The 19,348-nt window shown below is 40.6% G+C and overlaps 1 protein-coding gene across 1 annotated transcript in view; it reads right to left on the bottom strand.

The window, feature by feature from the left end:
• mnat1 (MNAT1 component of CDK activating kinase) overlaps positions 1 to 19,348 on the bottom strand; it is a 118,581-nt gene that overhangs the window by 86,330 nt on the left and 12,903 nt on the right. The window contains exons 2-5 of the mRNA XM_078234227.1: positions 8,943 to 9,095; positions 4,583 to 4,656; positions 3,024 to 3,127; positions 290 to 430 (exon numbers count right to left, since the gene is read on the bottom strand). Coding sequence (XP_078090353.1) covers positions 290 to 430; positions 3,024 to 3,127; positions 4,583 to 4,656; positions 8,943 to 9,095 — 472 coding nt within the window. The remainder of the gene's footprint in view (positions 1 to 289; positions 431 to 3,023; positions 3,128 to 4,582; positions 4,657 to 8,942; positions 9,096 to 19,348) is intronic.

Genomic DNA, 19,348 nt, shown 5'->3' with positions numbered 1-19,348 from the left:
TTGCTCCAAATTATTTTACTTTGAGCACTTGTGGATAGTAGGCAAACAGCAGTTTGAGCTGCTTTCAAAGCCAAGTCCCAGAGGTGAAAGACCAGTGCAACCTGCTGTGTCTTCCTTGACACCATGAAACAAATTAGTGAAGTAATTTAGGGCAATGGCACTTAAAAACTAGCCTCTGGACACGTAAGCAGAATTATTAACAGCATAAGAAATAGCTTGCTGCAACCTCCAACATTAAAGCGTTAAGTTATTCTTTTCCGAGATATTTAGGTTTCAGATCCACACCTACCAGGTCATCAATGAGGGCCTGTTTATTCTTCTTTTTTGCCAACTGCTGCATTTGTTCTTCCTTCAACAGAAGCAGGCGTCTTTGATCACTCTCCTGCCGTTCAAATTCTAAAGCTTCTTCTAAATCTTCTTGCTCCCGGGACTAAAATGAAAAGGAGGAATATTTGGTGCAACCTATAAATTTGATTTCACTGAAGCCTGGTAGATGAATAATTCAAGTAAAATATATTATCCAAATCCTTAGTTACAGCAGTCTAATATTTCCAAAAGAAATGCAACCGACTTCAAACAGATGGTCACGTCTTAGAATATGAAATTTAATGAGCATTTGCATTCAGCCAACTTCAGTGGGAAAGTTTCTCTAATCATCAGTAAGAGAAGCACGTGGAGCAATAACAAGGTGCCAATATCCTGACAAAACACGGGGTGAACGGGATAATTCTCATGCTTAGAAAGATGCTTTTGATTGACTGGTGACCGTGCTGAAGTTAAAAAATTCAAAGGAATAATGATGATTGAAGGCAGTTGAAATAATCAAGAGAAAATGAGCCATGTACCAATCACTTCTAGCAGGTTTCTGTCCAACCCACAACACCGAAACCACTCTCAAAGTCATCAACATGATGGTGCAGTGGTTAGCACTGCTGCCTCACAGCACCAGAGACCCAGGTTCAACTCCAGCCTTGGGTGAATGTGTATGTGAAGTTCTCCCCGTGTCAGCGTGGGTTTCTTGCGGGTGCTCTGGTTTCTTCCCACAGTCCAAAGATGTGCAGGTTAGGCGAATTGGCAATGCTAAATTGCCCTTTAGTTTCCCAAGAAATTAGATGGATTAGCCATGGTAAATGCGTGGGGTTACAGGGATTGGGTGGGGGAGAGGGCCTGAGTAAGATACTCAGAGAGTCAGTTCAGAATCGATGGGCCAAATGGCCTCCTTCTGCACTGTGGGAATTCAATGATTCTGTGCAACTGTGGTGCACTCTCCATTCTCTAGCTTTGTGGCCTCAAACATCGCTACCTCCATCCACATATTTGGTTACTTCTTGTCTCATTTATTCAAAATCTCCTGTGAGCTCTCAAGTTTCATTTTATAACTCCAAAAAAAAAACTGCTGTCTGTATCCTAACCCCGACAAACTCCCATTCATTGACTATGGGGGCAGAGAGGTGTAAGGAAGGAGTTCCAGAGCTTGGAGTCTCGGCAACTAAAGACATGATTGCCAATGGATAAGTAATTGTGATTGGGAATTAACAAGAGGATAAATTTAGAGGAGCGCAGAATTCTCAAGACGGTTGTAGGGCTGGAGGAGACTATAGAGATATGGGGGGGGCAAGGCATGGAAGGGTTTGAAAACAAGGATAAGAATTTTAGAATCAAGTTGATGCTTGACAGGGAGCCAATGTACGTCAACAAGTACAGGGATGATGGGTGAACTGTACTTCCTGCAAGTTAAGACGGGGGCAGAGTTTTGGATGATTTCATATTTATGGAAGGAAGGATGTGGGAGATTAGCCAGGCGTGCATTGGAATAGTTGAGTCTGGAGATAATAGCAAATGTACAAAATCAACATGAGTTATGTACCTATGGAGGAAGATTTTGCCTAAAAAACGTACAATGACAAAATGATAGAAGTTGTTGACAACCAAAATTCTGAGGATGTGATGTACGGAGGAGTTCCGCCAGGCTTTTGGTATCTTGCCATGCAAGCAACTGTCCACCAGGTAGAAGACACAGAACAGCACATAAGGTTTTGAGTTGGACTGAGAATCAATTAAACAAACAAAAACAATGGATAGTTGTAAGTGGAGCAGTACTGACATGGCAGGGGTTCACTAATGGAACACAACAGGAGAGTTCTAAGGTCACAGCTGAATAGGTTGCATGTATATAATTTGAATTTGGGGAGGAAAGCATAGGTACCAAATTAAGGGGGAAGGACAGGTAAACTACAAACAAAAGGATCTAGATAGGCTAGAAATGCGAGCTTTTAAGTGGACAATTACAGGATAATGTAACTACAGAAAGGAAATAAACTGGGAAAAGAAACTAAACTGCTTAAGGCTACTGAAGAGAAAGAGATTGAGTACAGTACTGGTGGATAGCTCAGCAAAACAAACAGATTGTCTCACAGTAATAAGGAAAACTGACTGGATTGTGTCTATTTAAATTGGACCAAGAGGGATGGTACTAGGTAACCCCACTATCACCAAATAGAAATTAGTACGAGTATCCCCTTTAGGGAAGCATCACAAACAAAATTATTTAATACAAGGTCCAATCAAACTAAAAGAAGCATGACGCAACTTGAATTGTTATTACAGTCAATCATATACTGTAGTAATCAATCTGCACAGATTGTGAAAATACTCAAGTATACAGGAGGATTCTTAACTGGAATGTGAGATGTACAGCAAAAAGCAATTCAGCACAAATCTAAGGAGATGATAACGAGTTCTTAACTAGGGGCCAGACCTGGTAGACGTGAAGTACTCAGCGCAGTTTTGGTTGCTGTAATACAGCAAAATGATCCATACAATAGAAGCAGTTTCAAAAAAGGTATGACACAGCATCTGAAATCATTTTATCATTATGCTGGTTGTCGTGTATAACGGGCAAATTGTGTTCACACAAACGTGTCCATTGTAAGTGATCGGGACTCTATTTACAAAACTACTTATACATTTAAACAAAGTTAACCAAGATAGGAATTTGAAATTAAACAGATCAACGAACTGACCATTTTTATTTTGTTTCTGTAAATAATGTCTTTGTTATCCTTCTGGTATTGCTCCATTTTTCTTTTAGTGTTCTCTATATCCACGTTGTTGGTCAGATTACTCACTGTAATAAAAAGAAAACTTTAGTACACAGCAAGTCAAACTACCCAATATGATCTTGCACTCTAATTGAAAGTTGCAAAATTTGACTGGACTGTTAATATTTTGCAAGCAAAAATCATTTTATTACGAATATACTGCAATGCAAATTTACTTGACTACATTTCTTTGACCATTCAAGATCTAGCCATTGTTTTTTGTGACTGTATTAAGCCAAGAATTTTCCATGTCTCTTTTTCTATTGCATTCTTGTCTTGTTATCCAATATAATTCTGTTAGGTGAAAAAGCAGTTATGTTAGCACTCTTCAAATTATATCTTCAGGAGTTTTGGTTACACTTAGGATGTTACTGCAATGTGTAACCTACACTTTAAATTACTGTATTACAGTGAATAAAACCACACCCAATTTCAAACCAACTCCGATCTCCTCTATATTCATCTTATTCCCACAGTACACAATAAGTAATTTTTTTAGTATTTATTTGCATACACAGTAACAAGTACTGAAAACAAGACACATCACCAAAAATAAAACTGAAATCATGCTGCGTGTCATGAATATTTCTACAAAACATGGAGAATGATGTGGCCTAATGCACAAGGCATTAAGAAAGGCTATTCATGAGGGATACAAGTCACTTCATAAACCAACTTTCTGAGTCCCAAGGAGCACCATATACAATTGTATTCAAAGTACTTCATTAAATGCTTCGTAGGATTATTTCCATAGCTGAAACTGAACTATTCCGTGGAAAGCAAACAGATTACAATTAAGAAAACCTTTAATATGACAGTTATGTTTTTAACCCCTATAATGGTCACAAACAGTGAAATGTTGTTCAGTTTCCTCCATCAACTACTAATTATATTGCCTGCCTTGCAATGTATATTGCCACATTGAGCAATCACAATCTTCACTTGTTGCTGAAGCAGACGCTGTGTTTTTTTAAAAATGCATTGACTATTAACATTTCTGGAAACAAATAGCAAGGCAATTTTGCAGACAACTTGCACCATGGAACTCAGCTTTGGTCAATTTACTTTGAAACCAGACAAAACAGTCCAGTGCATGAATCCATAAGGTCAACATAGATGCATCTCTTCCAGAAGCTTCACATCTGTCTTTACCCACATGACAGTGTGGAATCTGAAAGCCTACTTGTCAAAAATATCCCAATATCCAAAAGTTTGCACTTGCAACTGGGAGTTTTGACATCAGAAATCCTATCTGAAATTGCACAAAAACACTGAGTTACTGAGATCCCAGTATTAAAAAGGATAATGCATCGGTTTAAGTTGGATATATAAATCAATCCTATTTACCCCTGATGATTGCCCAATATGATACTAACTACTTCCAGGAATTAATACGTTTGGTCTTTTAATGCACAGATATTGCTGAATTGATTGAACATTAATGCCCAACTTTTTGGACATTCTTCAAGTTTCAAACTTACCGATATCTTCAACCTCTTCAAGAAAATCATTGTATTCTTTCAGAGTGCCAAAGTCTTCTTCTCTTTTGTTGTATCTTCGTATCCAAAGAGGAGCAAACAGGGTTATTAAACATTTCAATTTTGTTCATTGTAAGCATAACAAATGATTATACATTAATCAAATCAAAAAATGACATTTTAAAAATCAATGCTTAACAATATCTAAATTTAACATGAACCTCAGCATTGCAAGTACAAATGATTTAAGTCTGAACATTAGATAAATGCTTATTTTAGGATATAATTTGCTCACCACAACGTAACAAGAGTGCTCTTCATCAAATTTAATGAATAGCTGTGTAATAACCAGGTGCTTACACAGGGTCTGACTCAACTGGTGCTGATGTATGTTCGCAATCTAGACTAGACTCAGGGAGGTGCCTGTGTTAATCTAATGGAATCACACACTAGTGGAGTCTACAGAAAAATGCAGTTGATTCAGTTGAAGACTGAATATTTTAATTTTACAAAGAGCTGGGGAAATATTTAAGGGTGCATTAAAAATGCAAGTTCAGTTCTAGAATGAAACTATTTTCACTTTGCACTGATGCCAAGTTCATGTAGTGCAAATCCAGGATTAAAAGTTTTCTTGAGAGTCTCAAAGCTATTCATTCCAATGCCTGAATTTGAACTCCATTTATACCATAACCAGAACTGGAATGCAATGCATTTTTGTTTTGCAGCAACATTACAGCTGTAGTGTTAACGCATCCTAAATCAGATTAATCAAGGTGTTGGGGCTGTCAACACGGCCTGGTCTTCGTGTTTTAGAACTGTGAAAGAATCCAAAGTTTTCAGGATTCGAGATCAATAATAGGTGAACACTACTTGGTCAAGCACTGATAATTATATGACACATCCACAATAAACCCGTTTCAAAGTCGAAAGGTTTTTAAAAATTTGCCATATGTAAAACTGCATACCATCAAAAACTAGTTTGTTTACAGGCCAACGTAACGTGCAATGTATGGAAAAGCTGAGAGGGTTTCTGCATTATATTCTGGATTGTAAATGCTTCACCATATAATATCCCTCCCCTTCAAAACTTTCACATAGAAAAATGGTTAAGCTTAAATTGATGGAAAGATAAAACATTGATAACAAAAACAGTGCAGAAGGAGGCCATTCGGCCCATCGAGTCTGCACCGACCGCAATCCCACCCAGGTCCTATCCTCATATCCCCACATATCCCTGCTAATCCCCTGACACAAGGGTCAATTTAGCACGGCCAATCAACCTAACCCGCAGATGTTTGGAGTGTGGGAAGAAACTGGAGCTTCTGGAGGAAACCCACACCGACACGGGGAGAAAGTGCAAACTCCACGCAGACAGTGACCCGAGACTGGAATTGAACGCGGGTCCCTGGTGCTGTGAGGCAGCAGTGCTAACCACTGTGCCACCATGCTGCCCCTACAAACTATTTTGTAATTATGAGCTTGCCTTTCCTGTGCTGTTAAACCTGCATTTCCAACCTTTGACAACCAATGACAGGAAAGAATATGGATCTTGCGTCATACATTGTCCATTTCAGTCACGTATAATTTCGTAGCTGGGAGTTGATCTGATATTTATTTTGCTTGGCTATCAACTAGAAGGGTAAATTTTTAACTAACCATCGTAGATTGATGGGAACCACATTCTGCAGTGCCCAATACAAAAAACAGAAAATTCTGGAAATACTCAGCAGGTCAGACAGCATCTGTGGAGAGAGAAACAGAGTTTAACATTTCAGGTCAATGATCAGTCATCAATCCGAAACACTGGGTGGAATTGTAGCAGGTGGGACAGAAAATTTGGTAGACCACTTAAAAGTCTGTTGACCTCAGGTGGGAATTTCCAGTCTTGGGACGCGCATGGCCAGAAAACCCCGCCCATTAACTCTGTGCAGCACTGTCTCCATATTGACAAGTCAGCCAACATTAGTCCTGAAGCAGAACTTAAAATCACAAACTTTTGGCTCAAAGGCAAATTTGCAACCACTGAGCAAAAATGGCATTTAAAAGTATACCCTACATTTTTCTTCTGTAATTAAGTACAACTTTCACATCTCTAAAGATTAAAATAATTACAAGTATTAAATCCCTTTTATACTAATCTGGCATGCTCATATATGATGCATTGATATCAGTACTTGGATCATGCTATTTGGCATATAGAGGATTTCCCAAGATCAAAGCATACTCTGATTAACCGAAGGCTCATTAAAAACCAGTAACTGCTGGAAAGACTCAGCAGGTTAGGTATGATCTGTTGAGAGATTAGATAAAATGAAGTTTCAGGTGACGACCATCTCCAGAGAACTGACAGGCAGAAAATAAATTCCTTCCTTCAAAAAGGAAGGCAGAACTAATTTGGGGAAATATAGGTCAGTTAATCAGTGTTGAAAGATCTTTGCTAAAAGACAAAATAGCATAACACTTGGTGACAAAGAATATAATACAAAAAAACAGCTTGGAGTTCTAAAATGAACTTCATGCTTAATTAACATTATGGAATTCTTTAAAGATAACAAGAAGCACAGACCTGGCCAATGCAGTAGATGGAATATATATGGGCTTTTAAAAGCTTTTGATAAAGTGCCACACAAGAGACTCATGACAAAGTCAGAGCATGTAGAATCAGGAAACAGGCTGCAGAGTCGTTAACAAAACAGAAAACTGAGGACAGGAGTTAAAGAATGTTCCTCATTATTGGCAAAAATGGAAAACGGTGTCCTACAGAGATCAGTGTGTTGGGACCATTACTGTTTACTAATATAGATTGGATCAAATTAATTTGGACTGAGGAATCGGAGATGTGGGATCAAAGTTTTCAGATCATGGAATCACAAAATAATACAGCACAGGAGGAGCCTACATACTCCCTTCCTCTTTTTCCAATCGCCCACTTAATTCTTTTCCCTTCAATATTTATCTAACTCTCTTTAGAAAGTTACTCCCAAATCTATTTTGACTATCCTTTCAGGCAGCACAGTCCTTCCTTTCAGGAAGCTCAGATGCTTCGTTGTGCAGAATAAAGTTTCCTCATATCACCTCTAGTTCTTTTGCTAATCACCTTAAATATGATATCAGATTGGGGTTATAGCTAATAATGCAGAGGCCTGCACCAAAATACAGTACATGATAAAACAGGCTTGAGAACTGGGGGAAAAATGTGGCAAATGTAATTCAATACAGTGAAGTGAGAGGCAGTTCACTTCATTTTGACAGGAGGAATAAAGGGGTCACTTATTCTTTGGAGGATAAGAAACAGATAGAGGAGCAAAAACATTTGGGAGCACAGAAACATAAATCACTAAAAGTAGCGATGTAATTTGTTAAGGCCATAAAGAAACAAACAGCATTCCGTTCTAGGAGGAACAAAATACAAAGGCAGGGAAGTAATGTTAACTTTTACAGTGAAGTTTAATTTAACCTCGCTGCCAAGTACTAGACTCCACACTACAAAAATATTGAAGCACTGGAGAAAGTGCAGAAAGATTTTCAAGGATGATACTAGAATTGAGAGGATGCAATTACCTGGGAAAATTAAGCAGGCTGGGTTTCTCGAAGATAAAGAGCAGATTTTTCAAATTATGAGATAGGTTAGATGTGCCAAAGTTGTCTCCATTTATGAACAAGTCCAGAACAAGAGTGCATAAATACAAGATCACCAATAACAGATCAAATAAATAATTTTACAAGTTTGTTTCCGGGCGGCACGGTAGCACAGTGGTTAGCACTGCTGCTTCACAGCTCCAGGGACCTGGGTTCGATTCCCGGCTTGGGTCACTGTCTGTGTGGAGTTTGCACATTCTCCTCATGTCTGCGTGGGTTTCCTCCGGTTTCCTCCCACAGTCCAAAGATGTGTGGGTTAGGTTGATTGGCCATGCTAAAATTGCCCCTTAGTGTCCTGGGATGCGTAGATTAGAGGGATTAGCGGGTAAAATATGTAGGGATATGGGGGTAGGGCCTGGGTGGGATTGTGGTTGGTGCAGACTCGATGGGCCGAATGGCCTCTTTCTGTACTATTGGGTTTCTATGATTTCTATGATATAGTGCTAAAAATGTAGAACTTAGCCACATGGAATGGATGAAGCAAATAGCATTGAAACATTTAGGGGTAGGCCTGATGTAAATATTTGGGAGAAGGCAATAGAGGAACGTGGAAGCAGGATGAAAAGAGGAAATTACGAGTGGGAGGAGGCTCTTGTAAGTATAAATACTGGAATGAATGAGTTGAGACAAACAGCATGTTTCTGTACTAGGCATTCTATTATGCGATGCTGCTCATGCAATTATCTCCACAAATGCTAACCAATAACAGAAATAAAATCCTTACACTTTCAATACTTTCTTTCGAATCTCAACCTCCTTGTCCACTGTGGGATCTTCAAAGAGTTGCACTCTGAAGTTGCTCTTTCGTAGAGCTGTGCCACACTCCTGACAGTTTCCAGAACCTCTAACAAACAGTAGTTCCACACAACTCTCACATCTGTTAAAACAGCAAGTTGATTTACTTTAGTTTTGTTTTTCAAAAAATACATGTTTAAATACATAGTTCTCAAGTGAATCATACTATATAATTTTTCTGACCATCTACTCTTGTATTCAAAAACAGTTTCTTTGCAAGTATATCATGGTATATAGAAAAGATATTATAGCAACGACAGTAGGAAGAGCATAATGTAGCTTCTCCACATCAAGAACAAGGGTAAAAATGATAGCATCCTCGTGAAAGCTTAACTATCTATGATTCAACATACGTTTTACATAAATGAGTATTTTTTTAATGCTTTCCTGGAGAGTTATTTTTGCATGTGTCATGTGTCACTTTCACCCGTAGCTCCAAGGAAACAACTCACCTTTAGTGCTTCAAGCTCAAAGCAGATCCAGGTTTCAGTGAAGAATGGTACTTCATTGATTTACATGTATTTAAGTTCTTCAAATTAAATAGCACCCCCAAATGATTTAATAATAGTTTGCATTGCTTTTGTTCATCTAACCGAGTCCCTTTTGATCCAAATGAGCTTGGCAGTTTCTCCCTCATTGGCTAGAAATTGTTGGTTGTTCACATCACAAACTTAAGTGATGGCAGCATCAAGGAGCACAGCATGAGTTAGTAACGTGAAATTCCCAATGCAGCTGACAATAGAAGATATTTTTTAATAAAGTGTGTCAAACAGCTGATACTAGGCAGATTAATACATCCGAATGATGCACGAGGCAGTGCAGCATCGACAAAAGATTTGGCAACTCATCACAGCTCAAAACCGACTTTGTGAGACGATCCTCCGGTAATGTACAGGAAAGAACAATTGAGTTCTTGGACTATCGAGTCATAACTTTAATCCACTTGGGATTTGTCAGCAAGCCATTTGAATGTTTGTAGTCATTATACCACTACTAGCTCGAGCAGGAGCTGATGGATTGTATCATACACAAACAAGACAAAACGCAGTGGAACCGTAAACAGCTTTTTTGGTTAGGCGGGATTAAAATATCATCTCGAGGTGCTGGGGGCACTTTCCAAAGGGTAACTTTTAAATTCTCTCATTTATGGTTTGTAATATTTTATGCTACACTGGATTCAGTGTACACCGAGGCAGTGTATCTTTCATTCAACGTTATGGCACTTAAACATTACACAACTGATTGAATAACTTAAATTACACGTGATCTATCCTTAGATTGTATGTTACCTATTTTTATAGGGCTCATCTATATTCCTTGACCAACAAATTAAAAAACTTTGAACAGGATGCTATGAATTAAGATGCAAGTTGGTCATTAAATTGGCATTCAGTCCACAGCACACACTGCCTCACGTAACTTTAATAATTTAGCGTAGTTTGTTAGATTCTTCCAACAATATGGACATAATAAATACAATAAGTGTCATCTAGAAAACCAGTCTATCCACTATTGAAGCCAATGGTCATAAAGCTGTGTTTATTTTGCAATCCTCTTTTGGAATGGGTAAGGAACAAAGGGCCCTATTTTGCCAATTTGATTCTAAGTGCTGGACGGACTTGAAACTGGGAATTTTTCAGATACGACTTTTAGACCCATTCTCAGGCGCCCCTATACGCACTCTGCGTGAAAAAATATCAGCAATTCTGAATCGTACTGCAGAAACCTGTGGGTGGGGCTTAACACGCCCGAAATCCTGCAGCTCTGATCGGCGCCTCCAACTGCACATGCGCAGAAAAAAAATGATAAGAATGCGGCTCCCCTGCCACATTGCTCCCAAGCCGGATAAGGCCTTCCCCGGGCCCTCACAGACATTGCCCCACTCCCAAAACATTACTGATCCACTTATCCCCCCACCCCCTGCCACCCAGACTGATCACAGGCCCCTCCCCCCCTTCCACCCAACTGATCTCAGGCAGAGTGGCAGCGGACCTCCTCTTCCCCCTCACTGATCTCAAGCAGAGTGGCAGCGGACCTCCCCTTCCCCCTCACTGATCTCAAGCAGAGTGGCAGCGGACCTCCCCTTCCCCCTCACTGATCTCAGGTAGAGTGGCAGCAGACACCCCCCCCCCGCCCCCTCCCCAATCTCAAGCAGAGAGGTGTCAGGTGCTCGGCACTTACCTCCTCACTAACTGGAGCGCCCGAATCGGACTTTTGTGCAGCGTGTCTGTTTCGCGCCGATTCTGGATGAGCGAACGCGGTGGTAAAGGGGGAAGTGCTGGTAATGGGCTGCACACCCAACATTAAGTCAATTTAAATGCACGCAAATGCATTTAAATGGCTGTTGCGCCCGTTTCGGGCGCAGTCTTGATCACGGCCATTTTCGGGCCTTGGTAAAGGGGGAACTGGCGCGGAGGCAGGCACGGATCATGCTACTCGCCTCACGCCAACTTTACCAAGTTTTCGCACCCGAAAACGGGCGCATCATGGGAGTTTTTTGCGCATTTATATCATTAAGGGATGAACAGGTAATTTTACTGAGAATTGCAATAATAATGGCATACAGTCCATTTTATTGGACAAAAAGGAAATGGCATAAGTAGCTTGTCATGTCATAATCGTTTCAAAGACTGCAAGAGCCTTTGGCAATTAGTGGTTAATCACAGCTTCATTCCCCCCTTAAAATCAATTGTCATTCCCAAGTACCTGAATTAACACTTTTCCCATGACTGGAACTTAAAACTCAAAAATAATGACACCAATGAACAGTGTTGAGTGCATAAACTGTCTAAATTTCACACAATTACTGCAGGTGATTCTTTATTGTGTGCTTATTTTCCAAAGCAGTGCTCTGCTTCACTTTGTGAAACTAACCATTCAACGCAAAAAAGTATTTCTTCCAAAATAAAACACTGCATTCGAGAGGGCAACAAGCTCTTCTGAGTAAGTTACTTAAATTAAGGTCCACTCTTTATTCTGTGCATAAAATACCCATGTAATTTATGGGATTATTAGAGGATTACAGTTTTCAATCAAATATCAGTAGAAGTGTCCCTCAGAAACCAGTACTTAAAGTTTTTCAACATCCCAGTATAAATATTGCTTTTTGAAACTTTATTGCTTGAAAGGAAGGAATAATCTGTGTTGTGATTCTCAAACATTTCAGGTATCTACCGATAAACATAAGCAATATATACAAAGAACGTTTACTGCTGATACCAAGGTTTTCAAATTGTGTGTTATGCCAGAACAGAGTCCAAAACAAACTTCAACTTGGTAACAAATTATTATTTGATAGCATGCTGGTGTTATGTCCACGTAAAACTGCTTCTGGATTTGACACTAAGCCTTAATGTTCATTTGGAGAGCTGGTGCAGACACAATGGGCTAAATGGCCTCCTTCTGCGCTGTAACAATTCTGTGACCCTTTTTCAGTTTCACTGCAAATATCATTATTTAATTTAACGATATCCAGAATACTTGTGCAATCTTTTGTGGATTCAGAACATTCACCAATAAGCCAACTTTAATAAAGTTGTTACCTCAGTTACTGTAGGTCCAGCTTCTAATACAGACCTTCAGTGTTTACTGAGTTGCTCTTTAAAATTTTTTGCACTCACACGAGAGGGCCATAAAAATTGGAGATTCATTTAACTGTATCTTTTTCCAATTAGGAAATCACCAATACCACTAAATATCCTCATATATTGTTGGTATTAATTCTACCTCATTCTTGCCCAATCTTTGAATTAACCTCACGTGTGCAAAGCCAGGAATGATATTTCCAATGGTCTGTTGAACAATCAATGCATTGAAAACCTGATACTTTATTTTGACAGTGAGCTGGTAAAATAACAAAACACACAAATATCCGAGTGAGTAGCCAGATGTACAGCAAACACTGGTCGCTGGCTGTACCTCTCCTGATTCACCACAATGCCAACTGCAGCCAAATTGTGCAGGAGATTTTTCAGTTACTTTGTGCCAAACAACAAAGTTTACAGTAAATGAAACTAAACTTATCGTTGCAGGAAATTCTGCACCAAAATCTCCAAACAACGAACCACATCACAAAAGATTGCCAATTAATTAAAGGAATATTGCAATGTGGTCATTCAGTCCACGATTTAAGTAAATCATAATGTCTTGGAGTACAGGGGATACAGAGAGAGAGAAGCAGAAAGGGAATCAGAATCTTTCCAGATGCACAATGGGGAGGGAGCCACTGACAGAACTTGGAATGCATCATTTATTGTTGACAACAGTTGCCTGAAGTTTGCTTTCCTTTTCTTGATTCTAACCAATATTCACAGAACAGCAAGTTTAAATGCCTAACAAGTAATTTCACCAATATAATAAAACTGTAAACTGACTGGAATATTTCATTGACTTTGTTTCCATTTTCCTCACCTTCACTAAGTCCACCTCTGACTCTTCCCTTCCCTTCTTTGAGTTCACGGTCTCCAGTTCCGGAGATAGGCCATCAACTAATATTCACACAAACCAACAGATTTCCACAGCCACCTAGAATCATTGAATTCCTATAGTACAGAAGGAGGCCAATCGGTCCATCGAGCCTGCACCTCAACTACATTTCCTCACATCCTGCTTCCTGTAAGGACTCTATTCCATTCCCGCAGTTTCTCAGTCTCCATCATATCTGTTATGTTGATGCAACCTTCCACACCATCTCTTCTGATTTGCCCTTTTTCTCCCTCACTGAGGATTCCCACCCAGTGTGGCTGACAGGGCCTGCCATTGTGTCTGCTTCATTTCACACACTTTTACTCACCCACCTTCCCCTCCCTCCCAGAACCTTGACTGGGCTTCTCTTGTCTTCAGCTTTCACCCACCATCCTCTGTACTGAACAAATCATCTTTTGTCATTTCAGCCAGCATGATGCCAAACACACCTTCCCCTGCCCTCCCCTTTCGTAGAGACCACTCCCTCCACAAAACCCTGATCTACTCCCAAGTCACTCCTAACATCCCCTCCCTTCCTTTCAGCACCTTTCCACAGAAGTGCAGGAGATGCAACACCAAGGCCCCAAACATTCCTTCCAACTGAAACTACGGTTTTGCACATCCTTCAATTAAGTATACCGTAGTGTTCAAGATGTGGTCTCCTCTACACTTAGGAGACCAAACATAGCCTGAGTACCACTTTACAGAACACCTCCATTCAGACCGCAAGCATGACCCAAGTTTCTGGTTGCTTGTCATTTTAATTTTCTATCTTACTCCCATGCTGACCTTTCTGCCCTTGGCCTACAATACAAACTGAAGAAATAGCACCCCAAATAAAAAGTACTTGCATTTCTATCTTTCTTAAGTTCTGGTAAAAAGCCATCTTGAGCTGCTGAAATGTTAACTCCATTTCTCTCTACAGGGGCTGTACCAAACCTGCTGAATATTCCAGCAATTTTTATTTCATATTTCCAGAATCTGCAGTTACTTCGCTTTTGTATTGTTGAAGTAATTTAATCAGTCTGTCTCCAGGATGAGCTAACGTTTCATTTCCAAACATTTCACAATTGATTCTGACTTTAGTCATTATTTCCTTTTAAAACACAAGCACGCACGATTCACAACAATGCAGCCGAAACTGGGGTTTGATTGATATCCCCGTCAATTTGGGACAATAATAGCTAGTGGGAAGAGGTACAAAAATTACCCTGTGCCACTTCTATTTTCCTTCTGGGTTTCAGTACACACACTCAATTCTGTAAAGATTTTTTGACAAGTCCAAATGGTAATTTATGAAGTTGTCTGGATCCCCTAACACCGGTCAGGAAGAAAAGTGAAATTTTAATTATGTTGCTGGAGGCAGCAGAAAAAATTGGGACTCAAAAATAACCATTCATTTCCAAGTTATTTTAATATACAGCAGGTTAATAGATATTTGCAAACCTGCAATTTAATCAAGAAGCAAATGTCATCATATCCAAAAATACAATGTCCAATTTATGTTTTGTTGAATTGCAGCTTTGTAATTCACTGACAGCTATGCTACTTATTATAGGGTCATACATACCAACTAACTATCAGTTTCTGGAAAAGTATATTAGATTGTGTGACAGGGTTGAAATTACCAACATTACCCTACAATAGATTACAGAAGAATTGAATGACTAGTAAGTAATATATTACAGGAAAACTACGGGATAAAGTAAAAATTAAATAAGGATAGTAAAACTAAAGGGTTCTGAATTTTTCAGTAAATTAAGTCCAATTATCTAAATTCCTTGGATTTTAAGGAGAGGAAAACTTTCAGTTAATCTTCTATAAATAAAAAGCGTTGTCAGCTCCACAGAAGCAGGCTTTATCATTGGTTTATGGGATGTGGATGTCGCTGGCTGGGCCAGCATTTATTGCCCATCCCTAGTTGCCCTTGAGAAAGTGGTGGTGTGCTGCCTTCTTGAACCAGTTGTCCCTGAGGTATAGGTACACGCACAAGGCTGTTAAATGAGGAAATTCCAAGATTTTGACCTAGCAACAGTGAAGGAACGGCGATATATTTCCAAGTCAGGATAGCGAGTGACTTCGAGGGGACCTCCAGATGGTGGTGTTCCCAGATATCTGCCGCTCTTGCCCTTCTAGTTGGTAACGGTCATGGTTTGGAAGGTGCTACCCAAGGAACCTTGGTGAGTTCCTGCAGTATATCTTGTAGATAGTACACAAGGCTGCCACTGTTCATTGGTGGTGGAGAGAGAGTGGATGATTGTGGAAGGGGTAGCAATCAAGCAGGTTGTTCTATGCCGGATGGTGTCGAGCTTCTTAAGTATTTTTGGAGCTGCACTCATCCAGACAAGTTGAGAGTATTCCACTACACTGCTGATTTGCGCCTTGTAGATGGTGGACTTTGGGGAGTCAGGAAGCGAGTTACTCACTGCAGGATTCCTAGTCTGTGACCTGCTCTGGTAGCCACAGCATTTATATGGCTAGTCCAGTTCAGTTTCTGGTCAATAGTAACACCAGCATGCTGCCAGTGGGGGATTCAGTGATGGTAATGCCATTGAATGTCATGGGGAGGTGGTTAGATCCTCTCTTGTTGGAGATGGTCATTGCCTGGCATGAATGTTACTTGCTACTTGTCAGCACAAGCCTGGATATTGTCCCGATCTTGCTGCATTTGGACATGGACTATTTCAGTATCTGAGTGTCGCAAATGGTACTGAACGCTGTGCAGTCATCAGCGAACATCCCCACTTAGGAGGAAGTAAGATCATTGATGAAGCAGCTGAAGATGGTTGGGCCTCAAACATTACCCAGAGGAACTCCTGCAGTGATGTCCTGGAGCTGAAGTGATTGACCTCCAACTACCACAACCATCTTCCTGTGTGCCAGGTCTGACTCTAACCAGCAGAGGGTTTTCCCCCAATTCCCACTGCCACCAAGGGCTCCTTGATGCCATACTCAGTCAAATGTTGCCTTGATGTCAAGGGCAGTCACTCTCTCCTCACCTCTGGCATTCAGTTTTTTTGCCCACATTTGAATCAAGGCCAAAATGAGGTCAGGAGCTGAGTGATCCTGGTGGAACCCAAACTGAGTGTCTGTGAGCAGGGCATTGGTGAGTAAGTGCCACTTGACAGTGGTGTTGATGACCCCTCCTATCACTTTACTGACGATTGAGAGTAGACTGATGGAACGATAATTGGCTGGGTTGGATTTGTCCTGTTTCTTGTGTACAGGACATACCTGGGCATTTTTCCACATTGCCAGATCATAGAAATAGAAAGATCATAGAAACCCTACAGTGCAGAAGGAGGCCATTCGGCCCATCGAGTCTGCACCGACCACAATCCCACCCAGGCCCTACCCCCACATATTTTACCCGCTAATCCTACGCATCCCAGGACTCTAAGGGGCAATTTTTTTAACCTGGCCAATCAACCTAACCCGCACATCTTTGGACTGTGGGAGGAAACCGGAGCACCCGGAGGAAACCCACGCAGACACGAGGAGAACGTGCAAACTCCACACAGACAGTGACCCGAGCCGGGAATCGAACCCGGGACCCTGGAGCTGTGAAGCAGCAGTGCTAACCACTGTGCTACCGTGCCGCCACGGTATGGATGCCAGTGCTGTAGCTGTACTGGAACTAGGGGTGCAGCAAGGTCTGAAGCAGCAAATTCTGGAGCACAAGTTCATTTGTGGGTAGCTAGCATTTACTTAGGTCACAAATTTAGTAGTCTAATAAACAGAGGCTCAAATCTGTCACATACGCATCCAGTTGCATGTGGAAACTCCAGGACCCTTCTCATGTCCTGAACAGCCACATGTTACAATTATGAGGTCTATAGGATTGTTATGCTTTGGGACTGTGTTTTAAATTTAAGGTAAAAATGAAGGAGGGTCATTTGACCTGCATTGCTGTCTGCCCAACAGCAAGCCTGGTTGGTCTGATTGTTACTGATTAAAAGAACATAAATTGTTTAACTGGGACAAATGTGTGGGGTTCTTAAACCTGGAGAGACAATGGCAGCAGCCGGCGTGCTAACAGTGACAGACTGGAGTCTCCAAAGTGCTGGAGAAGTGTTGATAATAAATCGGGCTGTAGACAGTTGTTCTTTAAAATGTCTACTCACTTCCAAGAGCTGGGATCTCAAGGATAGCTAATCAACATTTCTACCTGGATTCAAGATTCATATGATTACCATGGAGATGGGTTCTGAGGGGGAGGGGGCTAAGATATCTATGAAAACTCAGTCAAGGTTAGTCTGTCAAGATTCAGGAGAAGGAGAGCAGTTTTGAGCTGCAAGATGCTGTGGTTCACCGCGCAGGAATGTCAGTGGGAGCTTGCACTGTTGGAAACTTTGCCTCACTTGTGCTAGAAAAAGAAGCTCCAGGGAAAAAAACCTCACCGTGAAAGACAGTTCTGAGATTAAAAAGTTCTCAGACTGAGAAAGGAAAAGATCAGAAGTAAATCCTGGGGAGCTAAGAGTCACCTTGGACTGGTTCCGGGTGAATTCACAGTATGTCCGTGAAATGGGTTTTTGGTTGTGCTAAAAAAAAGGGGATGGGTCTGGGTTTTGTTTTGTGTTTAAAGTACTGGTTGCCTACAAAGATTACTGTGTTTTTAGACACTGTCAAAGGCTTAAAAGATGAAATCTTGTTGTGTCAACCTATCAGCTATTAACTGAAAGATCGACTTTCTTTTTAAAAGTCATTGGTTTCTACAGAGTTCGTAGCATTGTTCAGGAATTGTCATCAACTGCAGCAGCTTGACTGCTGGACTTTTGAACTTAAGCAGCTGTTGGCATCACTATGGTGCATCCATCAGAATGAGTTTCATGGACAGCCCATTTATTGATGAGGTCAGCTTGAAGCTTAAAGGTATGCAGAGATTGGGGACAGTCAAGACCAACCAGTGGAGGAGGCCCTGAATGCATTGCACTCCCAAAGTCCGTTGTATTCAGTTTTGAATGCTGGCAAGATTGCTCCTCAGGGGAGTGCAGCCATAGCCTAGTTGAGGTGCCAATGTAGGTCGCCCAAGTCTCCAAGGCACATAGGGGCGCGGGAATCACTGCTGCCCGATAAACCATGACCTTAGTCTCGGATTTAAGACCCTGGTCTTCAAATACTCTTCCTCAAATGGCTCACTGGCACATTGGAGGCAAGAATGAATTTCGTCATCTATCCTTTATCCATGCTAGAATACAAAGTCTCAAACAGAAATATACACATGGAAGAACCAATTCTAAGCTCGATATCACTTGATCTACTTTTAACCAAACGTGCAGGCTATGATTCAAGTTCAGGGCAAACTCAAAATTACAGAATGCTGACCTTGCACAGCCTTTATGTCTAAATCGGGATCACATCTGTATTTGCTATGTTGAACAAATCAGAATAATCCCCAACATGACACATACGAGATAGCTGATTGCCTACCAACTCTTCTCCTTTTTGGCATAAATTCAAAAAAGTTAAACACATCTGCACTGCATCCCACCACTTACATGAATCACACAATCTCAGCGTACTGGAAGCCCTTGGCTTGTGAGAGCCAGTTCCTAAAAACAGCCAAATTGCCAATCCAAAAGTTAGTTGAACTATTTCACAATGAAGCACTTAGTCTCATGTTGCCATGCAAATGAATTGCTAACATGTTAACTTGTTAAAATGAAATCAATTATACTTGTTGGAAAATCAACCCAGTGAATCCACAAATTACCTGTCCTGATTGGGCTCAAACTCTAAGAGCTGCTAAAATAAAACTTAACACATCTTCAAACACATGAACCTGTCTAATTAGGTACCCACTGCCATAGTTTAAACTGAACAATTTCTCATCTGAGTTTCAACAAAATGACTCAATTTTTAAAAATAAGA

The sequence above is a fragment of the Mustelus asterias genome, chromosome 18 (genome assembly GCF_964213995.1).
Source record: "Mustelus asterias chromosome 18, sMusAst1.hap1.1, whole genome shotgun sequence".
Taxonomy (NCBI): Eukaryota; Metazoa; Chordata; class Chondrichthyes; order Carcharhiniformes; family Triakidae; genus Mustelus; species Mustelus asterias.
Note: the sequence above shows the minus strand (reverse complement) of the source record. Positions and strands in the feature narration are given on the sequence as shown.